Consider the following 25496-nt stretch of genomic DNA (forward strand, 5'->3'; position numbering starts at 1 on the left):
GTTTAAGATCCAATATTGTACACCCTAGCAGGGTATCATGTACCGACTTGACCAATATGTAAGACCAGTATGTACAAATGAACATGATTACAATGGAATAAATGATATGATATGATATGAATCTACAAAAAACCGGCCAAGTGCGAGTCGGACTCGCGCACGAAGGGTTCCGTACCATTACGCAAAAAACGGCAAAAAAATATCGTCTGCTGTATCGTTCGTATTTTAATTTCGTAGGTACATGTGTTGTGCCTGTAGATGACACCAACGAGCCAGGGTGGAACGCATTTACTGTAACAACAAGTTGCGAAACATGGAAACGCTTCCCGTTCATCTCTTTTAATGAGTTTATAATGAATTTGTTTTTAATCATCGGCAAAATCAGCATTGTTACGAATTTAAAGTAGTTTAATATGGATTGGGGTCCCTATTAATTAAGTAGTCAACTATTGTTTACACTTTCGAGGTTATGTTAGTAGCTAAAAAATAAAAGCATCATAAAAGATGTTAGAGATTTTTTGAAATAAATATATATTTATTTAACACGTTCACTGCCAGAACGAGCTACGCGCTATGAGCGTAGCTGATTATAAAACCGGCCAAGAGCATGCCGGGCCATGCTCAGTGTAGGGTTCCGTAGTTACCTATCCGTCATAATAGACTGCTACAACAGGGGACATTTTTGGGTATTCTGTATTGTAACAAGCAAAAGGTCTTATCTTAGCTGCACTTTTACTAAGAAGGGAAGACTTTTTGCAACCACTCAAAAATGATTTAACCGATCATGTTCGCTATAGTTTTCCTTAAAAGTATTCACTAAGTTTTACTTGCAAGATTTTTTTCATAATTTTTGGACCCATGGTTCTAAAGTTAGAGGGGGGGGACACAATTTTTTTTTCTTTTGGGAGAGATTATTTCCGAAAATATTATAATTATCAAAAAAAAAAATATGACAACCCCTATTCATTTTGAAAGACCTATCGAACGACACTCCACGCCGTAGGGTGTAAAATTTTCATCCCCACTTTACCCTTTATAAATTTTTTTAGGTTTTTCTTTTACCACTTTGTCGCATTTATTAATTTACATATCCATGCAAAATTTTATCGTTCTAGCTCTAACGATCACGGAGCAAAGCCTCGGACGGACAGACAGACGGACATGGAGAAACTATAATAAGGGTTCCTAGTTGACTACGGAACCCTAAAAAGGGAAAAACCGTACCTAAGTATGTAGCCACAAGCGCCTGCGAAAAGAGAACCCGCGTAGCAAGTCAACAACTAACTAACTATTTTCACCAAATGAACACGAGGGAAATACTAACAGTTATTAAAAATCAAATCCAAAAAAACGCAATTAAATAGAGTTAGTCCTAGACAAGTCTGCAACGATTTTGATAGCACACAGTGCAAGTGTTATAAACGTCAAATTTCTATGAAATGAAAAAAATCAAAATCAAAATCGTGTGCTATCAAAATCGTTGAAGACTTATCTTGGTCTAACTCTATCATTCAAAATCAACACTTAAAATCAATTCCAGCCAATACGAGGAAACAACTCAAAATTTGTAACATGGCAAATCTGCATGGTGCAGCCGCCGCGCGCGCTGGCCGGTGTGATAAAAAAATATGCTTTTTCCGTTCGTCTTTTGTTTTACTCTGGTGAATTTTTCTCGGCAAATATGACCAACTCTGATTATATTTGTTTATTGTTATTCAATGTTAAAGTTTTATTATTATTGAAAATAACTTCGTAATATGGGCTGCCATGAATGCAGGTAAAATTGTATAATTATATAAACAAAGTGGAATTCAATGCAAATAATAAAACAAATATGACAGGTTTCGTTAGCATTTGACATTTAACCTAAGTTGTCTGAGTACCCATAACACAAAACTCCTTAGGCTTACCGTGGGACTTAGTCAATCTGTGTAAGAATGTCCTATAATATTTATTTATTTATATTTACGAAGGAAGATGAAATACCTACTTAATGTGAAATGTGTTGCGCATCGTGGATAGCTTATTTGTTTACTTGGAGTACGTGTTGTTGCGCTTGTAGCCAAGAAGATGGATATTTTCTCTAAATCAGGATGTTTTGTTAAAGTTTAGTAGTAATGTAATACACACTTTGCGAAGACTCGTCTTATTTAATCAAGACATAATCTACAAAGGAATATAGGGTTTGTTTGTATGTAATAAATAATGTACCTAGTCAAATATTCTGATAAAAACACAGCTAGCAACGGTGCCGGTAGGAAGCATAAATGATACTACATTTTAACCGACTTTCAAAAAATATGAGGTTTTATGTGAAAAAAATCCATAGTTACTTTTTATTGAGGATTTTTGTATTATGTTTATATTAAGTTAAACAATTAAAATAGTTATGTTTGTATTGTTACAGGTAGAAAATAATAACTGGACAGCTGACGGCCGAAATGCAAATAAAATCATCAATATCGAAAAATGTTAAACAAATTTGTGACTTTTCAATATAACATTTTCAGTGAAAATGGTGACACTAAAGTGAATATCTCTAGATAGACCTAATTAAATATAGATCTAGTGTAAAACAACCAAATTTGATAAAATATTCCATTAAAGTAAACATCAGACAAGTGTTAAGTTTACCCACAATAGTGTAAATAATATAAAGGGCATAAACAGTGAAAAATATTAATAAATAGATAGTGAAAAGATGAACTGGAAGCGAAAACTGATACGCCTTAGTGCGACAGTCAAGTATACTAACTAAACTGAAATAGTGCTTTGCAAGAGACAGCAAGATATGCGGTGTGTGTAAAAGTGTGTCAAGATGCAGACGAACGTGCAGATCGATTCCAAAAATCTGCGTCACTCTCCGGATCATGGCAAGGGCAAGGGTGCCTACCGGCCTACTGCAGAGGTAAGTGATACCTACAGTAAAAATTGTTCAATATGTATGTTGTTGTTGTTGTTGTGTTTCTCTAGGAAATTCCTGCCTCGCACAGCTAAACTGGGGAATGAACTGTCGCCTGCGGCATTTCCAGACCGGTATGATCTTTAAACCTTCAAGAAAAGAGTGTATTCTCATCTCAAAGGCCGGCAACGCACTTACTGGTGTTGCGGGTGTCCATGAGCGACGGTATTGCTTACAGTCAGGCAATTCGTCTGCTTGTTTGCCTCCTATACTATATCATAAAAAATATGACCTTTATATTGACCCCACCGAGTACCTATGGTCAATTTGGTCAAACATAACAAAATCGCCCTGATCACTTTCTGGTGAATATCAATTTTGATAATCAACATAATATAGGTTTCAGATAATTATGTCCGGAGGCAAAGGACATCGTGTTATTGATCATAGCGGTAACCGTGATACAGTCCTGATGGGGTATTTTCCTAATTAAGCTAATTGCCACTTAAATTACCGTATTATTTCTTTATAGAGAATTTGTATATACATAAAAAAGGTTTAATTTAGGAGCAAAATGACAATATCTAAGTTATTTTCATATCTCAGTTTTGGAAAAAGTTCTATGAAATAATACGTAGCGAATTACAGTTAGACTATCGCTAAGTAGTTTTTGATATCCGCAATATGCTTTGATCCAATGTGTGTATTTGACCACCTCATGATCTGAAACTATTACAGACAGAGCTATTAGGTATGCTGTCAAAAAGAAATCAGTAAAGTAGCTTTTCAAATACTGCGTTTATTGTTAGCACCAAATACATGGTTCTCAAACAAGGAATTTGTTTGAGAATCATTCATTTGGTGGAAACCCGGAAGTTTTTAGAACTCATATTAACTAACTACCTACTACTAACAACAACTAGTCACGCCCGCGACTCCACCCGCCTCGATACAGTGATTTGACAAGATACGTTTAAGTTGGCTGAATAATACATTGGTCGTCTTTTGTTTTTGAAATAAATTGAAACTTTATGGAAACTTTCCTATTATACTGTGGTGTCAAACAACTACACCAGTTTATAGTGGTGGCGGATTCATCTCGTTTTATCGCGTGATCGTAAAATCTTTTGTCTATAGGTGCCGCTTCGCCGGAGGAACATAAAAACGTTTCTTTCCTTCAATATACTTAGGTTTACTATCAACTTTCATGGAGCTAGAATGGAATTCAGTGGTGAGCTCTGTGTACTTATTTGTTTTGTTCCCGGAGCTTGTATGGCTTGGGAATATGAATCTTTTTCAATGTTTTTACTTGGCATCTTTCCATATCGTTTGACATTTAGAGTACAGTCAAGGGCATACATATATGTATCCCCAAAGTTTCAAAAATATGTGTACGCTCTTACACCTTAGACAATAAAGTCGTGTTCACATATTTTTGAGCCATTTGTCTGGATCGATATTTTTGCCTTCGACTGTACTTATACTTTTGTAATTCCTAATACATACTTATTTATTTATTTGGAAAGCAAACAGAAATAAGTGAGCAGGAGATGAGTTTACAAATACACATTAAGGACATTCACTTATTCCCTTAACAGCTCTCACTAAAACATGTAATGGAAATATACTACACTTAAACTACTCTTAGGGTACTAAATACAGTTACCAATTTACTAACACTAGGTGCAAGCTCATCAAACAAAATTATGACTATTAAGGCCGTTCCATCGGTTTGCCGCTGTCTCTGTCACATTTCGCAAGAAAGAACGGGAAAGATCATGCGCGCCAAGTGTCAATTTTGATCGAATTTTGTCGATTTTTATTTATTTTAAAAACGTTACCCTACAATATCGAAATTCGAAAGCTATGAAATTACTATGTAAGTTAAGATTGTTTTTTTCTTCTTTTTTTGTTTATAGTATCACATAATAAATAACCGAGTAAAGTTGGATTAAAAGTCCGAGTTAGAGGTTATTTTGGGAATTAATTGTATCGAGCGAAGTGTCATAATTCGTGTATCGGAAGCTATGATATTAAAGATAATATAGTCAAGAACTACATATATTTTTTCCACGTCTACGAATATCAACGCCTCTTAGAAAAACAGGATCATATAAGGAGATTTTTCGCCTTCTGGCTCAGGGAACCACCTTAATACTACTTACTTCCGTCATAATATATGCTAACATGGAGGTCTGATGAACCAGCCGGAAAGAGGCCAAAGGAACTTCGTGTTTGAGCTCAGTAGCAAATTCTCGAATAGGAATTGTAATACGTGCAATTAATAGGACGTGCAGTCGAAAATAAAGATAAATATTGATATTTCTAATTGATCGCCATGATAAACTGAATATATTTCACTCCAACGCCTTTAAATGGCTTTTATCTAAGGGCAAATAGTTGCCTGAAAATAAAGATTTTTATTTTCTTTTTCATTTTATAATATCTTTTGACTTTGTTGACAACGAAACACTAATCAAACAAATTTTCTAACAAAACCCACTATGTCTAAGGCCTAGTCTAAGGAGTTTTGATTCCATATAAGCACAAATATTCTATAAATACCACGACCTAAACCTTGAAAAACCCTCTTTTGTGACGTCACAGTTTCCGAAACCAGACGGCTAAATAACTGAGAGATTTACAATTTATCGGGTAACAAGAGCTTATGAAATATGGTGTCTGAATGATTAAGCATTTTCCAGATAAGTAGGCAGACATTGGATTCCTTGTTGAGGGGCTGGCGCCATTATTATTTACTGAAACAATGCTTAATGTCCGACTCTGCTCAGCGTTGGTGGCTGACGACGACGGGTAAATTTTTATGTTATTTCGATATAGTCCATAAAAATTTCTGACCTATTGAAAGCATGTTGTGACTGAGTCGTCTGTCGATTACTTTTGAAGCAGTAGGATTAGCATCTTACTCACGTCAGGCCATAAATAAACTTAAGTTTCTACGCGATTGAGTCCCGTGTTAGTTAAATATTATGAGTGAAAATGAAAGAAAGAAAGAAAGAAGAAGAAAGAAAAGACATTTATTGTAAAGACCTTCTACAAACAGCGCCACCTCAGTTACAAAAAAGAACTTACTCACTAAACACTTAAAGCTAGGTACAATGGTAGTTATAGAAAAAGGAGTAAGGTAAGGTAACAACAAATTTTGGCGCCGCTATAGTGGCTACAAAAGGACGCCACTCAGCATATGCTCTGGTATAAATAAATACCACAGCGCTGGTTTTCTGTTAAATCGTGTTACTTTATCAATATATTGTGATAACTTAGTTAAATATCAGAAAAAACAAATTAGACGTATATAATATAACGTAAATCTTTAAGTAAATTAACCAATTTACATATACTTTCTTATAGTTTCAAAATCACCGAACAGCGGTATGCCAGGATTGCGCCAGTCCTTGATTTTTTTATCGTACCAAAAGTACTGTCCCTTTACCGACTGATCCACATCCAGAACTACATACACCGGAGCTTTGCTGGCCTCTTCTATTGTGAAAACGCCCAAACCACGCGTCATGGATGTCTGAACAAATCCAGGGTGTATAGAATTTATTGAAATGTTCCTGTCAATTTCTCCTTGTTGCACGATAGTCAACGCGCATAGTGCTACTTTCGAAACCCGGTAAGCAAGCATTTGAGTTTGAGTGAAGTCCTCTGGTTTCAACGTCCCAGTTTTCACGGAGTCTAAAAACCAGTTGACAAACGCATCGATGTCAGCTTTCGTTACATCCTTAGCCGTCAGTCTAGCGATCCAGTTTTTGTTTCTCAAATTAGAAATGTGTCCTAAATCACTTGAGATGTTTAGGACTCTTGCATCCTGATTCAGGATTGGGAAAAAGTGCTCCTGGATGGTCAGGATAGCGTGGTAATTGGTGGTAATTACTGGAACTGCCTCTTCATAAATGATTTCTTCCCAGTGTTCTGGTAAAACTGCTGCGTTGTTGATAAGAATGTCCAAGCCTCCATGTTTGGTTTTTACATAATCCGCACATTTTTTCACACTTGTTGAATCAGTAACTTCTAATAGATGAAAATTCGGGTTGAGACCCTTCGATTTAAGCTTCTCAATAGCTTCAAGACCTCTTTGCTCGTTTCTTGCAGTTAAGTACACGGTTTTTACTCCCCGTTTTAGCAATTCCTCAACAATAGCGAAACCGATACCTTGATTGGATCCTGTCACCAATGCAACTTTATCACACATGATTAGATCTTCCTTACTGTCGTAATTTCTTTACACGAGTTTCCACGAACTGAGTTTACGAGTGTAGTGCAAATGTTATATAAGCGTTAGGACGTGAGCGAGATATTTGTAGTACACTTTAGATATGACTACCATCTGATCCAAGTCAACACATTAAGTGCAGTCATTGGATATAAACAACTTTTGAGTGGTTCGACTATGCATCTTATGTCGTACTGCACTAAGTAAGGGTTAGCTTTACTTACGTTTTAAACTTGGCAAGCATGCTTTAAAGTAGATATTGCAATGTATTATTTTAATGAAAAAAAAATATTATATTTCTGGTTATCTTATCAATATACTTTTTTTTAACCTATCGGGCTACTATCTGCTGTATCAATATCAGTATATATTCAAGGTAAAATATTGTAGTAGTTGCATTTTATCTCGATTACTAAGATACAACACGGTACACGACTGCACGCCTCTCATTTTCCGATTTTGGGATATTTTAAAAAATGGGAAAATAGGGTTTGCGAGCTCTACAAGCTTAAGATGTGGAGTAAAATTGTTTATGCGAAAACTACTGTGAGATATTTAAATATATAATGAAAGTTAATTTGTGCCTGTATGCAGCGTTTCAGGACGATTCATTAATTTGATTGGACAGATGCCAAAGTCACGTTATAAAATATCGACAGTTCCCTACAGCAATCAATTTTCACTCCTCCCCCCCAGGAAGATAAAATACCAATATTATTCTAAGCGTTAAACAGATTGTCATTAAAAAGCTACCATAATGATTGATTGAGCTTACAGAAGTGCTTAGTCATTACCATTAATATCGCGCTTTTAAAACTTATTTGGAAAATTCTGATGATTCCGTACATATTTTTTATGCCATGATAGTTGCCATTTCTGTATCTAAGATAAGATAAGATAAGCAACGGTGTCCAACTTCGTGTAAATACTTTGGTGTTGACGGATAGCACTTATAAATCATCGCGTCTCACTCGGACATTCATTAGTACGAGCCGTAACATTTTGAGATAATATAGTGTTATGAGAGTATATTAATCTACTGCTTGTCAGATCGCGTTGTTTCGTCATAGCTAAGAAAGGATTGTACACTTGTATATAAGGTGCGGGCGCCAAAGAAGGCCTATCGTTATTTTTATCGTTATCGTTTATGCTCCGTAGCGAACGAAACGCAACTGTCACTGTTACACTAATATGGAAGCGTGATAGAGAGATACAAAGCGTTGGACTTCCGGTTCGAACGCCATCTTGATAGTAGCCTCGTGATTAATTCCTTTATTTTTTGTTCATTAATATTGTTTAAAGTGTAATATCGATAGCTTTATTATACAGTAATCTAATTTGGTAGTGTGCAGTGAATGGAGAATTAATCTCAAAGCGTGTTTAACCACCATTTTGGAGTCAACGGCCGGTAGTCCACGTGCTTCTCGTAAAATCCAGCTATCGGTTTTACGAGACAACAACAAGAATAACTACCGAACAACGTCGTGCTCTAAGAGCATTTGGTATTTCTACCTCTAACCGTGCCTGGCTAGAGCCCTAGAGGCCCATAATTTTATTTACCGTACACTGGCTGAAGAAAATCTAGAAATATTAATTCGATCCCACGTGGATCCCACTTTGACGTTGGCGAAATCATCGACAGTACCGATGGAGCCATACTACTTAAAGATTGATTGATTGATACAAAGCGTTTCGTTATTGTAGCGCAAGCGATTGTCACCTTGGCTAGGCAAAGGCAAGACGGTATACTTTTAAAACTAACACCGGACTTAATCGAGTAAAAACTTACGTTTATTTATGGCCCGACGTTTCCCGATTAAGTCCCTTGTTAGTTTTAAAAGTATGAGTGAAAATCGTGTTAGTTTAAGACGGTATGGTGGAAGATACGACATAAACAGACTGCGAAAATCATAAGTAATAAGTTGCCTTTTCATTTCCACTGAGGCGAACATGAGCGGAGATGACAGGAATCGTGTGAGAATCAACCTATTGGTTGCATTGGTTTTCAACAAGTCTCCGCTCTGCTGGATTATAACCAATTCTATTGGTTCATATCCTCACGTCTCCTCTCATCTTCGCTCATCTTCGCCTCAGTGTAAAGGCAGCCTCATCCACGCATTTAGGCAAAAAAATAGAACAACTGTATAAATTGAGCACCTATGCCACACGTCACGATGCCGGCTAGGAGATAAATGCATTCTATTCGGTTGGAATCTTTAACCGAGTTTACCGAGTATTGTAATAAATTCGCCGCCGCTAACAAAATTGCGCTAGATAAGAAAACGGACACGTACCTTGTGGTTCACGTGCGGTTTTGGAATGATCCAAAATATAGGTATGCACAAAAGTAACACTACGATACGATATTACAATTTAATACATGAAGGCCTTTACGTTTGGCTTGAATATCCATTTCTATAGCACGCTCCGCCTAAAATATATATTATTAAATTGTAACTTCTAACTTATTTAGCGGCTTATAAAATATTTACAATTACACCTATTTTCCAAGTTTCATTAAAATATACAGTATATGTTTCAGTATATGCTACAAGGGTGTTTCTAACCATGGGGCTTTAAATTCAGGGCTCGTTTCTACTCGCTAAACTGAGCTACTTTTATTATGGGACCAACCCTAATATCGCGAATTTTTTTTTGGCTTTTCCATAGAAAACGTCGACATCTGATCAGCCAAAATGTATGAAAAAACCAAGTTTTTTTTCGCGATTTCCGGATTTGTCCCATAATAAAAGTAGCTCTGTTTAGCGAGTAGAATCGAGCCCTGAATTTAAAGCCCCATGGTCAGAAACACCCTTGTAGCTTATAGTTTTCGAGTAAAATGGCTGTGACTTACGGACAGACGAACGGATGGACGACCAGACGGACTTCACGAAACTATAAGGGTTTCGTTTTTGCCATTTTAGCTACGGAACGGTAATAAAACTCAGAATCAGAATCAGAATCAGAATGCTTTATTTGTAAAACATAGGTATACATGGGTCTTAGGTGTAGGTATACATTGAGCACTATGTTTTGCCGGTTGGCATACAAATGTCTAAGAGAGCGAGAATCTAATTAATATTGAAATGCGCAAAATGTTATCTTATAAAATAAATAAATTACAATTAAAATTAGCATTAAATTACATTTAAAATTGAAATACAATTTTATTAATATACAGTTCAAACACAATTAAAAAAAATTACAATTAAAATTAGCATTAAATTACATTTAAAATAAAAATAAAAATTACAACTCCCACTACCAACTAAAATCGTAGAAACAGCAGGATAATAATGTATGCATTAATGAGACGTAATTAATCTCTCCAATCACAAGAGATAAATTATCCGAAAAGAGCCATTTTATAAAGCGATAAAAAATAACGTGTTTTAATCGTTTTCAGAAATATCAAGTTCTTCTAAAGTTTTAACCGCTGTTTTCAATCTCAATTAAATTCTGCCAAATATACTTAGGTACTACTATTTCCGTGGTATAAGTTTTCAAAATCGCCAAAAAACCTTACATGTATCATAAAATCTAATGACACGGCAGTGCCCCCGCCAAGTTGAGCATGTTTCTATTTCGAGACAAGTCTGATGTCAACGTAATTTGTACACAACACGTAATGTCGTGTTACTCGTCTCGAACGTGTTTTTGTCGGATAATTCCATTTGCGTAGCGCCTCGAGATGTCCTCTAGAGAAATAAGCGAGTTTTGCATAATCTTGCTTCGTGTGCGGAAAGAAGAAACGTTGGTCAAAAAGAAGCAACAGCCTTAGTTCTTCTGTCAGAATCAGCCATTTTGCTCATTGAAATGATTTGTTATTTTTCGTCTTCTATAGGAACATTTAGGTACTTAGCTGTTCGGCGCAAAAATCCTATTTCTCTTATAATACTTTTGAAACATGAAATCTGCATTTTTTTGCTTACTGTTTGGACAATTGTTCTGCAAATTGTTCAACTCTAACGCACACTAACATCCAGGGGGCAAAATATTATGAAGTATTTTAAACAGATGCTGACAACAACAATCCAAAGCTTCTTATTAACAATGGCTCTTGTTTCTCGTTGAAAACTTTTAATACGCTTGAATCATGTTTTGTATCCACTTTATGTTTACGGTAACTTAATGGTGCTTCAGGAGTAAAGGAAAAGTCCAGTTAAAAAAGATAAACGAGTAAAGTTACTCAAAGACCTTGATAATAAAAACCGGCCAAGTGCGAGTCGGACTCGGGCACCATTACGCAACAAACGCCAAAAATCGCGTTTGTTGTATGGGAGCCCCACTTAAATATTTTTATTCTGTTTTTAGTATTTGTTATTACAGGCGGCAACAGAAATACATCATCTGTGAAAATTTCAACTGTCTCGCTATCACGGTTCATGAGATACAGCCTGGTGACAGACGGACAGACAGACAGACAGACAGACGGACGGGCGGACAGCGGAGTCCCTATTACTAATAATATGGTCCCGTTTTTACCCTTTGGGTACGAAACCCTAAAAGCTATATTTATTATAGATTATATAACCTTCAAAATCCCAAAAATGTCGTGTCGGAATATGTAAATTTACACAGACATACATACCTATTCGAACTACACTGACATTAGAATGATGTCATTTAGTTATCGTGCATTTCCCTCGTACTCTACTTAACGACATCATTTTGGATATAATTCTGATGTCAGTGTACGTTCGGATTGGCTTGAAACAAACTGATAAAACATGACTCTCCATTTTAGTTTGTAAATAACCTCCAAATCAACAATATTTCAGCCGATGAAATCATGTAATATATAATATTGCTTCAATTGTTGACAACAGCTCCCGAGGGACGTATGGTGTGCCTTTGTAAGAAAAAGTTTGTAAATAACCTCCAAATCAACAATATTTCAGCCGATGAAATCATGTAATATATAATATTGCTTCAATTGTTGACAACAGCTCCCGAGGGACGTATGGTGTGCCTTTGTAAGAAAAAGTTTGTAAATAACCTCCAAATCAACAATATTTCAGCCGATGAAATCATGTAATATATAATATTGCTTCAATTGTTGACAACAGCTCCCGAGGGACGTATGGTGTGCCTTTGTAAGAAAATGTTAGGTACTTCTGACCATCTGACCAATTCTAGATAATAGTATATCTATTCGAGTAAGATTATTTATTATATTTCTAATAAAAAACAAAATTACTAAGGAGTGCAATACGTATCGTAGATTGTAAGGAATAATTAATAATAAGCCTTTCCTATACTTAAAAATGTTATTCTTACATCCAACCCCACCATTGATCCTATAAAGCGAATACTGTGGTAGCAAAAGCAGTTATGAATATTGTAATTTCAAGTCAACAGCGGAACCCAACCCCACGAAATACGCCTTGGGGTCAGCTAAAGCAAAGAAACAAACGTTAACTTATGAAAATGAAAATGACAAAACTTCCATAAGACACAGACATTAAATATATTAATAACGGGTCACTCACGTATTTAAGTCGAAAAACGCTCGACATGTTTCACTCCGTACCGAGCAGTGTCATCAGGAACTTACTCCTCGGTACGGAGCGAAACATGTCGAGCGTTTTTCGACTTAAAATACGTGAGTTACCCGTTATTAATATATTTAAAATGAAAATGATTTATTTGTGTATCATAAATGTAGCTTATTACATAGTAGTTATACTAATAATATGCATTGTATTATCGCTGACTGTATTTTAATAAGCGGCCATCTACTACTTTCTTTGAGACGATTCTAAATAACACAAGAAGTTCAGACTAAAAGATGTTTCGTTGTTTTACGAGTATCAAAAAGTCCATATATTATGATATGATATATTAAGATCTTGCAACATGACTTGCAAATATTGAAGACAACATATTAGTATGCTCTGAAAATCTTTCTTATCTTAATCTTCCGTTTTCTTTATTTTGTGTATCTTTATTTACTGAACTATTACGGAATTTCAGCGTGTAAAAACCTATGACTAAATTAAGATTTCAGTTAATCTTAACTTACGAACTATATTAAATGGATTGTGTTTCAAAGACTACTACGCTTTTAGAATCAAACAATTTTAGCAAAAACGAAAACTGAAAATTAAGATATTATTAAATTCTAAAAGCTGAGCTTAATAAACCGGCCATCTTGAAGTGTTTGCAGAGAACCCCAATTAGGCACAAATTAGGCGTCATTACAAAATTTAACATAGAAAAGTCACAGAACAAATATTCTTTACTTTGTTTTGGTTTGTTTTTATAAGCTGACCTAGGGTACCGATTGTGTAAATAATATATTAACCGATTCTTGTACTTATACTTATATTTGTTTTTTGGATTCAGGTTTCAATGTTATTCAAAATGGCGGAGCAATGTATGGTAGATTAGAATTCATCCGTGCCACGTTTTATAGTAATCTGTACGGCCGTATTTGTGTGAAAGAATGTCAAATCCATAGGCAAGGCACTTGCAACCCCTCTTTTTTTATGGTACAGGTGTTCATGGGCTAAGGTAATTGCTTACCATCAGCATCAGCAGACTAATCTGCTGTTTTGCCTTCTATATCATAAAAAAATACACAAATAGCCAATGTGCAAATTTATTATGAGATTGCACAATCTGTATGTGTATTTTGTGTTTCAATTACTCCAACGCTGACGTAAAACGCAATAAAAAAATACGCTCCTTTTCTTTATTAAGCACAATCTTATCTTATTAAGTGTTTTCTTAGCTTTGAGCCGGCTCTGTAATTAGTCAGAAGAGGTTTATATAACGTTCATAAAGGGCAGTTTGAAAAGGAGTGAAAATGAACTGTTTTATCCGACCACCCACTAGGAGAAGCGTTGCTATCTATGATTTTCAGTTTATGTCGTGTGTTTCAAAAAGCATCGAAACTGCCACTTTTGCATAATGTTAGTGAGTTCGGATATGATTGTTTTTTGTAGGCTCCATTTTAACAGACTTCCGAAAACGGGAAAATAACTAGACGGATAAAAGTTTATACTTTAACTTGTTCTGTATTCTATTGGTCTTCAATTGCTCGTATGCTTGTGGTATTAATTAGGGCTTATGTCAGCCTTAACGCGAAAATTTCCCACCGACGACAATTTCATACAAAGCACATATGTACAGCACTATGTACAAATATTAAATATATTAATAACGGGTCACTCACGTGTTTTAAGTCAAAAACGCTCGACATGTTTCACTCCGTACCGAGTAACATCATCAGGAGCTTGCGTCGACGGTGACGGACCGGCGCAGACTGCGGGCCGCAGCCCTCCGCGCCCGATGACTCGGCGCGGGCGCCGGTGGCGGCAGGGGGGGGCGAGAAACTACCCTCGTTTACGGCATTATTGTCAAATGATGGGTTGCACACAACACTCACTACGTCATTCGCTAATGGTTCGTCCACACTGTCCACCGACGTAGTACCCAAAACAGTTTTCCAGCTCGGAGGCACTGACCAACCACAATCACGGTTAAAATTCGGATGACGACCAATTTCGATAGCCTCCCGTACTTTTCGCTGAATCACAAACTCCTGATGACGCTCCTCGGTACGGAGTGAAACATGTCGAGCGTTTTCGACTTAAAACACGTGAGTGACCCGTTATTAATATATTTAATATGTCTGTGTCTCACGGAAGTTTTGTTACTATGTACAAATGTTATTGTTCATTTCGTAGTGCTATATCTAATGTAATTAAGCTAAAGGACCCAGAGGCAGGCAAACTTGATCCCGGCCAACGCTAACAATCGTTCCAGTTAATGGCCCAATCATGGACAGAGTTATAGGTTATGGGATTTCCAGTAATACTGATATTTCTGGCAAGATTACAATAGATTGGTTTCAGTGAAGGGGCAATAATGCAATGTTGTGGTTTATTGTGCTTGATATAGTATTTGTTTTTTTATTATAAATCTTTCCTATTTTTTAACCGCCTTCAAAAAAAAAGGAGGTTCTCAGTTTGACCCGTATGTATGTATGTTTGTTCGCGATTATCTCGCGTTTGGCTTAACCGATTTTGATGCGGTTTTCAGAAAAGTTGGTTGTTGGTTTGGCACCGCCTTCGAAAACTAAGTCATTACCCGGATGGTTATTAATTTGCTTATTATTAGGCATTAATTACTTTTTGGCAGAAATTTGCTTCACGACGGGATAGGGACTGGACAAGGTTAGCTGGTGGGGTATATAAACATTATTTTGTTCTTTTCAGTGGGTTGGTTTTTTGAAGGCGGTTCCCTTTAAAAAAAAAAAGAATTGAAATTAAATTATTACAGTTTTTACTTATTTTTTGGTTTTTATTTTGTTTTTTCTTTTAGCAGTAGTACTAAATAGAGGCCAGGCAACGAATGCTCAAAGTATAGAAGGAAATGCTTGGAAGACAAATTGTTTAGGCTAGATAGCAGGTGAACATATCAAAAGTCCCCGGCCGTAGCCCTTCAGCCGGGGGGAGAGGGGGGTTTGAGGGTCCAATTTTTTGGTTTTTTGATTATATCTCGGAAACTATGAGTTTTAGCGACATGGTCACTTATACCTCTACATACCTCTTTCGCTTCCTTCACTTTCATAACATTTTTCATACACGCTCGCCGGTTTAGGGTGCTCTTGACCTGGCCTTTCTTCAGGATTTCCCCGATCTGATCAGAGAAAGTCCGCCGAGGTCTGCCCCTTCCAACTCCCGTTTCTACCTCTTATCTAATATGACAATCACAATTAAACAATATGGCGACAATTAAACGTCATATAGCGAAAAAAAAAGAATGATCTTTTAGTTTCTAGGTGGTCCTTACAAATAACGATTTAAAGTTGATTTCCAACACGATATTATGCTCAAGTTTTATAATATAAGGCTGAGATTGAAACAAAAAATATTTAGCTCTAGGAACTACACATTAAAATAATGTAACCACTTCGTTTTAGTCTCCTTAGAATTGTTGTGTGCCACTGAATTCTTGCAAGCTAAATTAGACCCACTTGCCATTATTCGATTGAACTTTGCGATAAAACAACGCAACCTAATTGTGTTAGGGCTTGTTAAAATGAGGGCTAACGCGTATGAATTCGCCGCTAGGGGCGCTAGTGTAGATGGTGGTCTTTTCCATAGTTCGAAATGTCAAATGTCATTTGTCACTTCAATGACTGACAGCTGTTCTATAGTCTTTTGGACCACCATCAACAGAGGCGCCAACTGGTGAGCAAAAAAACGAAAGCCCTCATTGTCTCGATGCGTATTGATAATTCATATTTTTTTATTGCATGAAAGTGAGTACAAAAGGTGTTAGTATAAAGTCCATCACAATCTGCCGAGATCCAGCACGCAATATATCTTAATTCTAAAACTACAAACTAAATTAATTTAGCTATAACTATAAAATAGCAAATTAATAAATAACAAAACAGTCATTAAATTTTATAGGAACATACTACTACAAAGTCTACAAACCTTTACATGCTAAATATTCTTTAAGAGGCCGGTGTCGATTTTAGTCGCAAAAATGTAAAATTGATAGATTTAGTCGGTGAAATTGTACACCTTTTGTTACCTAATTGAAATAACAAGTACTGGTTTCTATTAGCGCATCTTCTTATCTTACCTTTTATCAGATCAATTTGTTGAAAACAGACTCACTAAATTAGTAATGTTTGCTTTTCTGATGGACGTTTAGGTAAACGCGCGTAAAGCACTGATTTTGTCGCTCTTATTTGTAAATTTCGTAAAGTTTGGACGGCTAAACATGGTAATTTTGTATTACACATATCCTGTACTTGACGATTATCAGTCTACATTTTTATTATTATGACTTTGAAGTAGTGTAAATGAAAGTTAGACGAAATCAATTTTCTCCAGAAATTACTTCAAAACAAGTGACAATTTCTCTGAAAATCGACTTAATTTCAACGTAATTTTGATACTTAAACAATCTACAACATTTGTTGAAACTATTCTTATACATCAATTTGTATAATATACCACCATAAATTTTTGATGAATTTTTAAAAACTGTCCCTTGTTTTCATATATTACCGGTGACGCACGCTTGCGACCTCATTATTAAAAGGCAAGATGAGAAGACGTGCTAATAGAAACCAATACTTGTTATTTAGATATTACGTAACAAAACGTGTATAATTTCAACGACTAAATCTATCAATTTAAAATTTTTGCTCCAAAATCGACTACGGCCTCTTAAGGGAGTAAAATTGCTTGTTCATAAGCCATTCATGTAATTTTCTAACAAATAGTGGTTGTGGGTTTTTTCTTATTTCTATTGGAATGTTGTTGAACACTTTTATTGCCATGCAGTAATAATTCCTGCTGCATAATTTCGATTTTGCTTTAGGTAGCACAAGTTTGGTAGGGTATCTAGTATTAAAACTACATACACTCTTTAACTGCCTTATTAGTTGCCTGTTTAATGAAAAGTACAGTCAGCGATAAAAGATTGTATCAATAATGTAAAGAGAGGTAGGGGCACTGTGAATGTCATATCGCGTTGTGTGGTAGGGCACAGCACAGCGGATTTCATTCCAGATCTAGAGCAGATCCCAACCTTACAGAAAACCGCAGCCAAATAACACTAGACCCTACTCATAGTGTTGTGTTCCTGTCGTTGAATAAGTTTGCTAGAGCTCAACGAGGGTGCGGGGTGTTAGGGTCGGAACGCGCATGTAACACTTCTGGAGTTGCAGGCGTCTATAGGCTACGGTGACCGCTTACCATCAGGCGGGCCGTATGCTTGTTTGTACCGACGTAGTATAAAAAAAGTAATTTTTGACAAAAAAATCTTATTCAACTAATCCCACTTGCATCCTCAACCGCTGACCGCTAAGTTATACTCACAAATCACTAATAAGTATCCCCGTCCGGTATAAACCAGTATAATCCGGCTACGGGATTCCGGGCACGTTTCTATGCCGAGTTACTACTGTTCACTTGCGGATACTATTCGCAAACCAAACTGATGACCGCGGCCGTAAAACTTCTTATTTATACTTGCGTTACGACCACGCAAGTATCACGCTATCACGGTTCATGAGAGACAGCTTGATGACAGACGGACGGACAGACAGACAGACAGACAGACAGACAGACAGACAGACAGACGGACAGACGGACAGCGGAGTCTTAGTAATAGTTATTTAATTAAACGAACGGGTCTACCGCGATTGAATTTCGCGGTTCGGGTTGACATTTTGCTGGGACGTCAGTCTTTCCGTGACCACAGCTGGTGCAACTTAGCTGAAACGTCGGAATTTAAGGTAAAAACAATGAAATTGAATCGCGGTAGACCCGTTCGTATAATTAAATATGTGTTCAAAACGCGAGTTTAGTCTTAGTAATAGGGTCCTGTTTTTACCCTTTGGTTACGGAACACCAATTATACCTATTTGAAACGTTGCCTTGAAAAGATGTTTGTGAACACGACTATACTTGCATTTGTCTCGTAATTAGTCTAAATTCGGCAACGAACTCGAAATCAGCCGCACAAGAAGATGGTCATGACACCTCCTGTACGCTACATAAATTAAATTAGATATATCTTTATTCAGACCCATAAGTCCATGTGTGGTAAGTTACATTAACTTAAAAGCTATATTAGTTACCTACACTAAGTATTTTTACTTTTTTTACACACTATAGGCCTAGTACCTACTTGACATAGGTTAATCTTGACACAGTTGTTGTTGACACAGCTAAATCTGTTCGCAACATACATACATAGACATAGGAAGCTTCTTAGAGTAAAGTATCCAATTTAGTACTTTCGAGATACAAACATTGAATTTAATTAGTCCAGAGAGCGCTCAACTACACAACAAATATCGGAAACTTTTATTTGTGAAGTTCCAAAATCGACTCTATCTTCAGATAATTAAGACTTCAACTCCATTGAATATGTCCTAAACAGTACTCAAAACAAACTGTTGCTACGTGCGACCCCGCCTCTCCTGGCGGTTGCCGTGACAACGGCTTAACATTATTGAACACCGTGACCTTGGACAGTTCAGCTACTCGCCACTAGGAGCGCTGTATTAGCATTTTAACCACGTCACGATGTCAACTAGAGCCTCTAGGTTAGAATGTATTTTCGCCGCTCGGCAAAAGGGGGCGTTGTTACGGTTGTAATGAATTTCAAATAGATGGCGTACCTTGATAACACTCGGGTTTTGTCGGGTTCTTTGCAGTTTCTATAGAATAACTATGAGGGGTTACGGAATGCGGTGCCAGTGCGAATACCGCCCAAGATACGTTTTAAAAACATGTTTAGAAAACAATGAAATAATATTACAGTACAATAGAAATAAAAAAAACATACAGTATAAAAAATAAAAACACCCGCAGCTTCGCGGCCTACGCCGTCACCATCGCGTGGGACTTGTAATTAGTAGTATTAGGATCTTGTTATCTTGCAATAACTTGCGTCGTATCACATAGCTTTTATCACAAAGGATAACAGGGAGCCTATCCAAGATGAGAAACGCACATCGACACGCAAAATGAAAAGAAAAATGTACGGGATGACAGATGCTACGGAAAATCCATAAATTACGATTTGTTATCTTTGGCTAGGCCCCTGGGTGAAGTGAACAAGTGACGTGTCAGCCGTTGTTGGCCTATGGCGAATTTTAATTAAATCCTCGATTTCTCTATTAAGAAATTGCATTGTATTTAATTGAGACGGGAATTTGAGAGTGGTCACCCGTGGGGCTGATTATTCGGCGCTATTTTAATTGCTCGAGCCTCGAGGCTAATCATAATTGAAATATGAATGGAATGTCTTTTGGCTAAATTCAAAGTTTTTTGTTTACGTGCTTTGCAATTTTAAATCTATAATTATAATAAATAATAATAATAAAAAAAAGAAAAAAAAAGCCTTTTATTCCGACTCATTATCTATTTACAATCAAGGGTTAAACATATTAAGAATAAAACGTCTAGATAAAATAAAAAGCTCAGAAATAAGAGAAAAAACCAAGATCGTAGATGCCCTGGAACACTGCATAGGCATGAAGTGGAAATGGGCAGGACACGTAGCTAGGCTACCTAGTACAAATCTATAATTATAAACCAAAATCAAAAAGTGAAGTTTGTACATATCTTCCACCGTGTTTTTTTTTTATAAGTATTATTATTTACTACACATATTGAGTGCCACATTATCCGATTAATTATTGGTTTGGTTGATTGGGGATGTTTTCAAGAAAGTTCCATAATAATGTAGTCAATATTAAATTAAGTCGTCGGGGATGAATCGAAAGATCCTCATAAAATTTATAGGTTATTTATGATAATTTGGTACTCGTATCATTAATATCATTCTTTGAACCATCCACATTTGCATCGCAGCCTTTTATTTTTAAACATTTAATTACGCTTATCGAGTTTGTAATTCCTAGTAGATAGGATAATTTCTTAAGCCACCTCGGAGTATAATAAGTAAGAAATCAGCGGTAGATATTCAAGGCATTCTGTTGAAGATCAGAAAAAGCTGCAAGAATGCTTTAGGTACGAACGCTTCACACAAAACTAGAACACAAGTTTTATTACAACTTAAGATTTCTTGCCTAGGCTCTCGACACAAAATACCCGCTGTATTTTAAGCAGATAAGACCTCTGAAACTCGAAATTAATAAGTTTTTTGTCAAAAATTTCATTGTTGATTCAAGATTTTATAGCCGACTGTACTTTTATTTCAACAGGTAACTAATACCTACTCATAGGGACAATTCAAACAAACCTAAATATAACTAGGTTGTGTTGTTTCATCACAGAATTCCTATGGCCACCTCCTGTGTCAATCATCAGATTAGCTCGATGGTAGTATATTATTGCATTGGCACCCAATTTACATAATAATGTATGTGAAGTTTCAGGTCAATCGAATAATGGGAAGTAGGTCTAATTTAACTTGCAAGTTTCGGTCCGAACAAACACTACTAAACTACCACAGCTAAACTGTGGAATGAACTGTCGCCTGCGGTATTTCCGGACCGATATGACCTTCAAACCTTCAAGAAAAGAGCGTATTCCCATCTTAAAGGCCGGCAACGCACTTACAACCCCTCTGGTGTTGCGGGTGTCCATGGGCGGCGGTAATCGCTCACCATCAGGTGATCCGTCTGCTCGTTTGCCTCCTATTGCATAAAAAAAAAACATATTACAAGAAACATTACAAGTTAAATAAAAGCTTGTAAACATCTTACAACTTACTTTTTACAACTAAACATTATGGACGAAGTAGGTACCTACCTATATTTCTTTGTACTTAATTGAACTTTCAGAGAGTTGCAAATAAAACAGTAAAGCACAGTGGCCATAATGTCCGCACAATAGTGAATAGTTATTATATTATTCCCACTAATTACAATCTATATATGTTTCTGACATACCTATTGTATATAATAATGTAAATAACGCATCTATGACAATGTATGATCAATACAAATAAAGAATATGAATATAAATTTTACTTCCAGTAAAACTTTACGATGCCATTCCAAAATCAACTTTACGGACCAGTCATAAAGTTTTATTCGCAGTAAAACCTCTCCTGAGTAGTTATATTTCTAACGTTTGTAGTACAACCGTCTTTAGATCTTTACAGAAAAGGTTGTGTTTTCTATAGACGTGAAAGATACGACATTCTATAAACCGGTATATACGGTATTCTTGCAAATACCGGTGAACAATGATGCCGCGTTTAAAGAAAATCGTAAGTCCTTTACATTTCCCGATAAAATGTGGTATTTTGAGTAAACAGAATAGCAAGTATTGGCTTAAAATTCACCAGTCGTGCATTTTTTGCGAGTTGAAAGTTTGGATTCAAGGAACAGCGCTGACACAATGTAGATGCAGATATTTTCAACATCAGGCTAACAAACAAACAGTATTATCCTTTTTAGTTGCCTTGTGCTCGTATTAACCTTGAGTGATGCCACTGAAGGACAATGAATATTCTTCGAGATTTGTCTTCGTATTTAAGCAAATTGACAATAAGTATTTGAATAGATGCTATAATTCTACACACACACTTATACACTTTAGTTTAACGGATATGTGAAATAAAGATGTTTGTTTCTCAAATATGATTGTGGATTTTAAATTAGGAACCATTTACATTTTTTTAACAGGTTTTAATGATTCACGGCTAGTTTCACAAGGCTTATATCAACCCCCCCCCCCCCTATCGATATCCCGGTCGATATGTCGTTTATATTTTGGCTAAAAATACTCTATTTTAGCGTTAAAAGTACTTTATTGTATCTTATTTACGGTTCGTATAAAGATATTTTTAATTAAGAAAAATTAATTTCATAACGAGTTTCAGAGCTAAAAGAATTTTTTTACCGTCAAGCGGCGAAAGCTGTTATTAAAATCAAGGAACTAAAAAAATCTACACAATTTATTTTGTTTTAAAATGATGTACCTAACAATGTTTCTTAGTCAACATACACGAATAACTTTATTAGATGAAAAGATGCGAAAATACGAAGACTTATTTAAAATCCAAAACCCCAAACCACGACTACATAACTTACGTTATCGAAATAAACTTGTGCAAGCAAATCCAGCTAACCTCCAAATGTTCAGTAAAGGCCCTTACTCAATGTCCATTCGAATTTATAACCACGTCCCTCAGTTTATAAGAAATGAAACCAAATATTATAATTTTGTAAACAAGCTCAAGAGCTACCTTCTAACTGAATGCCCATACACCCTACAAGAATTTATGAATAATTAGACAAATAATAATAATAATAATGTACTTAATAAAAATGGAGCATGATAAATGTAATAGTGATATAATAATATAGACAATGTATGATTTTAATTATTGTAATACTATAAATATTTGATTTTAATTATCTATTCTATTTGTTATTATTGTTTATAGATTTATTTTATAAGACTACCTTAGAAATAAGTAGATATAAAATGTTGCTACGCCCTAGTAGGGTCCATGATTGTACTCACTTTATTTTAAGAACATCTGTAATACCATGGTTGCAACGAATAAATGAAATGAAATGAAAAATGAAATGAGATCCATTTTTTGCCCAAATTGAAACTAAATATACGGAGACTGGGAAAGGACTTCAAAACTTTGAGAGGCTGCGAATATCCAACAAATAGACATTGGAAATACTTGCCAATATAGCAGAACGCAATATTGCAATCGGGTCAAGTGCAAATCGCCAGTGTCCCTAGTTCCAATCTTTGATAGTTATGGCATTTTAGGCTTAAATTTGTAGCCAAGCGGGCGATGTTTTCAAAGGTGTGGGAAACGGCATAACTTTTCAACCTGGCAACATCGGGTTTCTTAAATCCTAGTGACACCGCTGCAAGGGTTAGAAAAGAAACTGCGCGCGGTCTAATATTTAGCATACGACACTGTTCTAGATATCGTGCACTAATCTTATAGGCAAGTACTTACCTATGTAAATCTATCTGTATCTTATTCTATGTTTTATTGTTATATTATGTATGCTGCGCTCTAAAACCCAAATAATAGATGTAGCTCGGAAAGCGGACAAGTTAAAGTGGGACTGGGCTGGTCATGTCTGCCGCATGCCGAATGACTTGTGGGCCAAAATAACCACAGAGTGGGTGCCCCATGAGTCAAACCGGGGATCCGGCAGACCTCGTCGGCGATGGCGGGATAACTTGGACTCCTTTTTGAGCGACTGGCCAGATGTAGCTCAAAACCGGGAGGAGTGGAAAAAGAGGGGGGAGGCCTTTGCCCAGCAGTGGAACACAATAGGCTCGTAATAATAATAATATGTAATGTTTGTTTGTGCTTACGAATAAAATCTTATTCTATTCTATTATATTCTAAATGTTTTTGTTGATAAATAAAACCTGTACCTATTATGGGAATTATTTGTGTATAAATACTATAGAAGACTTGAGCCCCTATCAGCGCCGGATGGCTGCTCTGAAACATTGCGAATAAAAATAAACACGCTAAGAGACCCGTACGGATTTATTATAGTCCAAGAGCTTGCGTATAAAAAAATAGTATATTCTACACATATTTAATGTACAAAACGCGAGACGCGTTGTTTTGTCTACCTCCAACTTTTTTATACACTAATCGGGTAGTTTTGTGTTGTTTACGCATATATCTCCGTTAACATTTTGGTGGGACGTCAGTCATCCGTGACCACAGCTAGCTGGTGCAACCCAGCTGAGACGTAACGTCTTCTTCTTTCTTCTTTCTCTTTGCCCTATTCCCATTATTTGGGGTCGGCTCTCCTCGTTCTCATGCGCCAGGACCATCTGTCCTGAGTTGTCCTTGGGGTAAGTTGGGCTCGTTCCAAGTCGCGGGTCACAGTAGACCACCACGTGGCTTTAGGTCTTCCTTGTCTGTTTGCTTCCCTGTTCGGCAATGCCAAGGCTTGCCGAACTACGTGGTCTTCGGGGCGTCTCATCACGTGGCCATACCAGCGAAGCCTACTTTCCGTGACTTTATCTGTGATGGGCGCAACTTTGTAACTACCTCTGATGTATTCATTTTTCACTTTATCGAGTCTTGTTACTCCAGCCGCCCACCTCAGCATCTTCATCTCTGCCACATGTAATTTTTGTTCGTGCGCCTTTTTGATTGCCCAGCATTCAGCACCGTACATCATTGCCGGTCTCACGGCTGTTTTGTAAACTTTGCCCTTGACTTTGATTGGCATTCTTGTATCGCAAAGAACACCAGAGAGGGCTCTCCATCTTTGCCAGCCAGCGTTGACTCTGTGAGTGACGTCGGATTCAATGGCACCATCGGCCGTCAGCATCGTTCCGAGATATTTGAATTGAGATACCTTTGGAAGTTGATCTCCTTCGATATAGATCCTGTTGGAGGTGGTGGTATCACTACTGAACTTGCATTCTAAATGCTCGGTCTTACTTCTGCTGATGCGAAGTCCATTTCTTTCCAGGGCCTGCCTCCATTGTTCTAGGGTCGTTTGCAGTTGTTGTGCACTTTTGTCAATGAGTACGATGTCGTCCGCGTATAAAATACACCATGGCAACTGGCTGAGACGTAACGTAAGTTAAGGTAAAAATAATGAAATTATATCGTGCTAGACCCGTTTATTAAATAAAAGAGTATATCTATAGGTACTCAGAGAGATATATACATTCAGTAGATATATTACTCATGAAATAAAAGTATGGAAACGGATTATATCGCGTATATTGAATTTATAATACATCCCGACGTTTCAAACCCTACATACATTCAGAAGATTAACCTTGCGCATTTCGCTCCGTGCATATATTTATTTTATTGTATAATTTATATTGTTATTTAAGACGAAAGTGGAGGACGCGAAATCGCCTTTTCATA

At 36.5% G+C, this 25496-nt stretch overlaps 2 protein-coding genes across 2 annotated transcripts in view; one reads left to right on the top strand and one right to left on the bottom strand.

The window, feature by feature from the left end:
* The first annotated feature begins 2730 nt into the window (after positions 1-2730).
* Positions 2731-25496, top strand: part of LOC134751170 (inactive dipeptidyl peptidase 10) — a 348960-nt gene continuing 326194 nt past the window's right edge. The window contains exon 1 of the mRNA XM_063686543.1: positions 2731-2908. Within this exon, the coding sequence (XP_063542613.1) occupies positions 2819-2908 (90 nt within the window). The 5' untranslated portion in view covers positions 2731-2818. The remainder of the gene's footprint in view (positions 2909-25496) is intronic.
* On the bottom strand, positions 6144-7195 carry LOC134751074 (carbonyl reductase [NADPH] 3-like). The gene has a single exon (XM_063686416.1). It carries the CDS (start codon positions 7119-7121, stop codon positions 6255-6257), a length of 867 nt encoding a protein of 288 aa, XP_063542486.1. The 5' UTR covers positions 7122-7195; the 3' UTR covers positions 6144-6254.

The sequence above is a fragment of the Cydia strobilella genome, chromosome 21 (assembly GCF_947568885.1).
Source record: "Cydia strobilella chromosome 21, ilCydStro3.1, whole genome shotgun sequence".
In the NCBI taxonomy this organism is placed as follows: Eukaryota; Metazoa; Arthropoda; class Insecta; order Lepidoptera; family Tortricidae; genus Cydia; species Cydia strobilella.

Bases quoted from the DNA above. Each gene is read 5' to 3' on its own strand.
- LOC134751074 (XM_063686416.1), bottom strand. From the start codon at position 7,121: ATGTGTGATAAAGTTGCATTGGTGACAGGATCCAATCAAGGTATCGGT.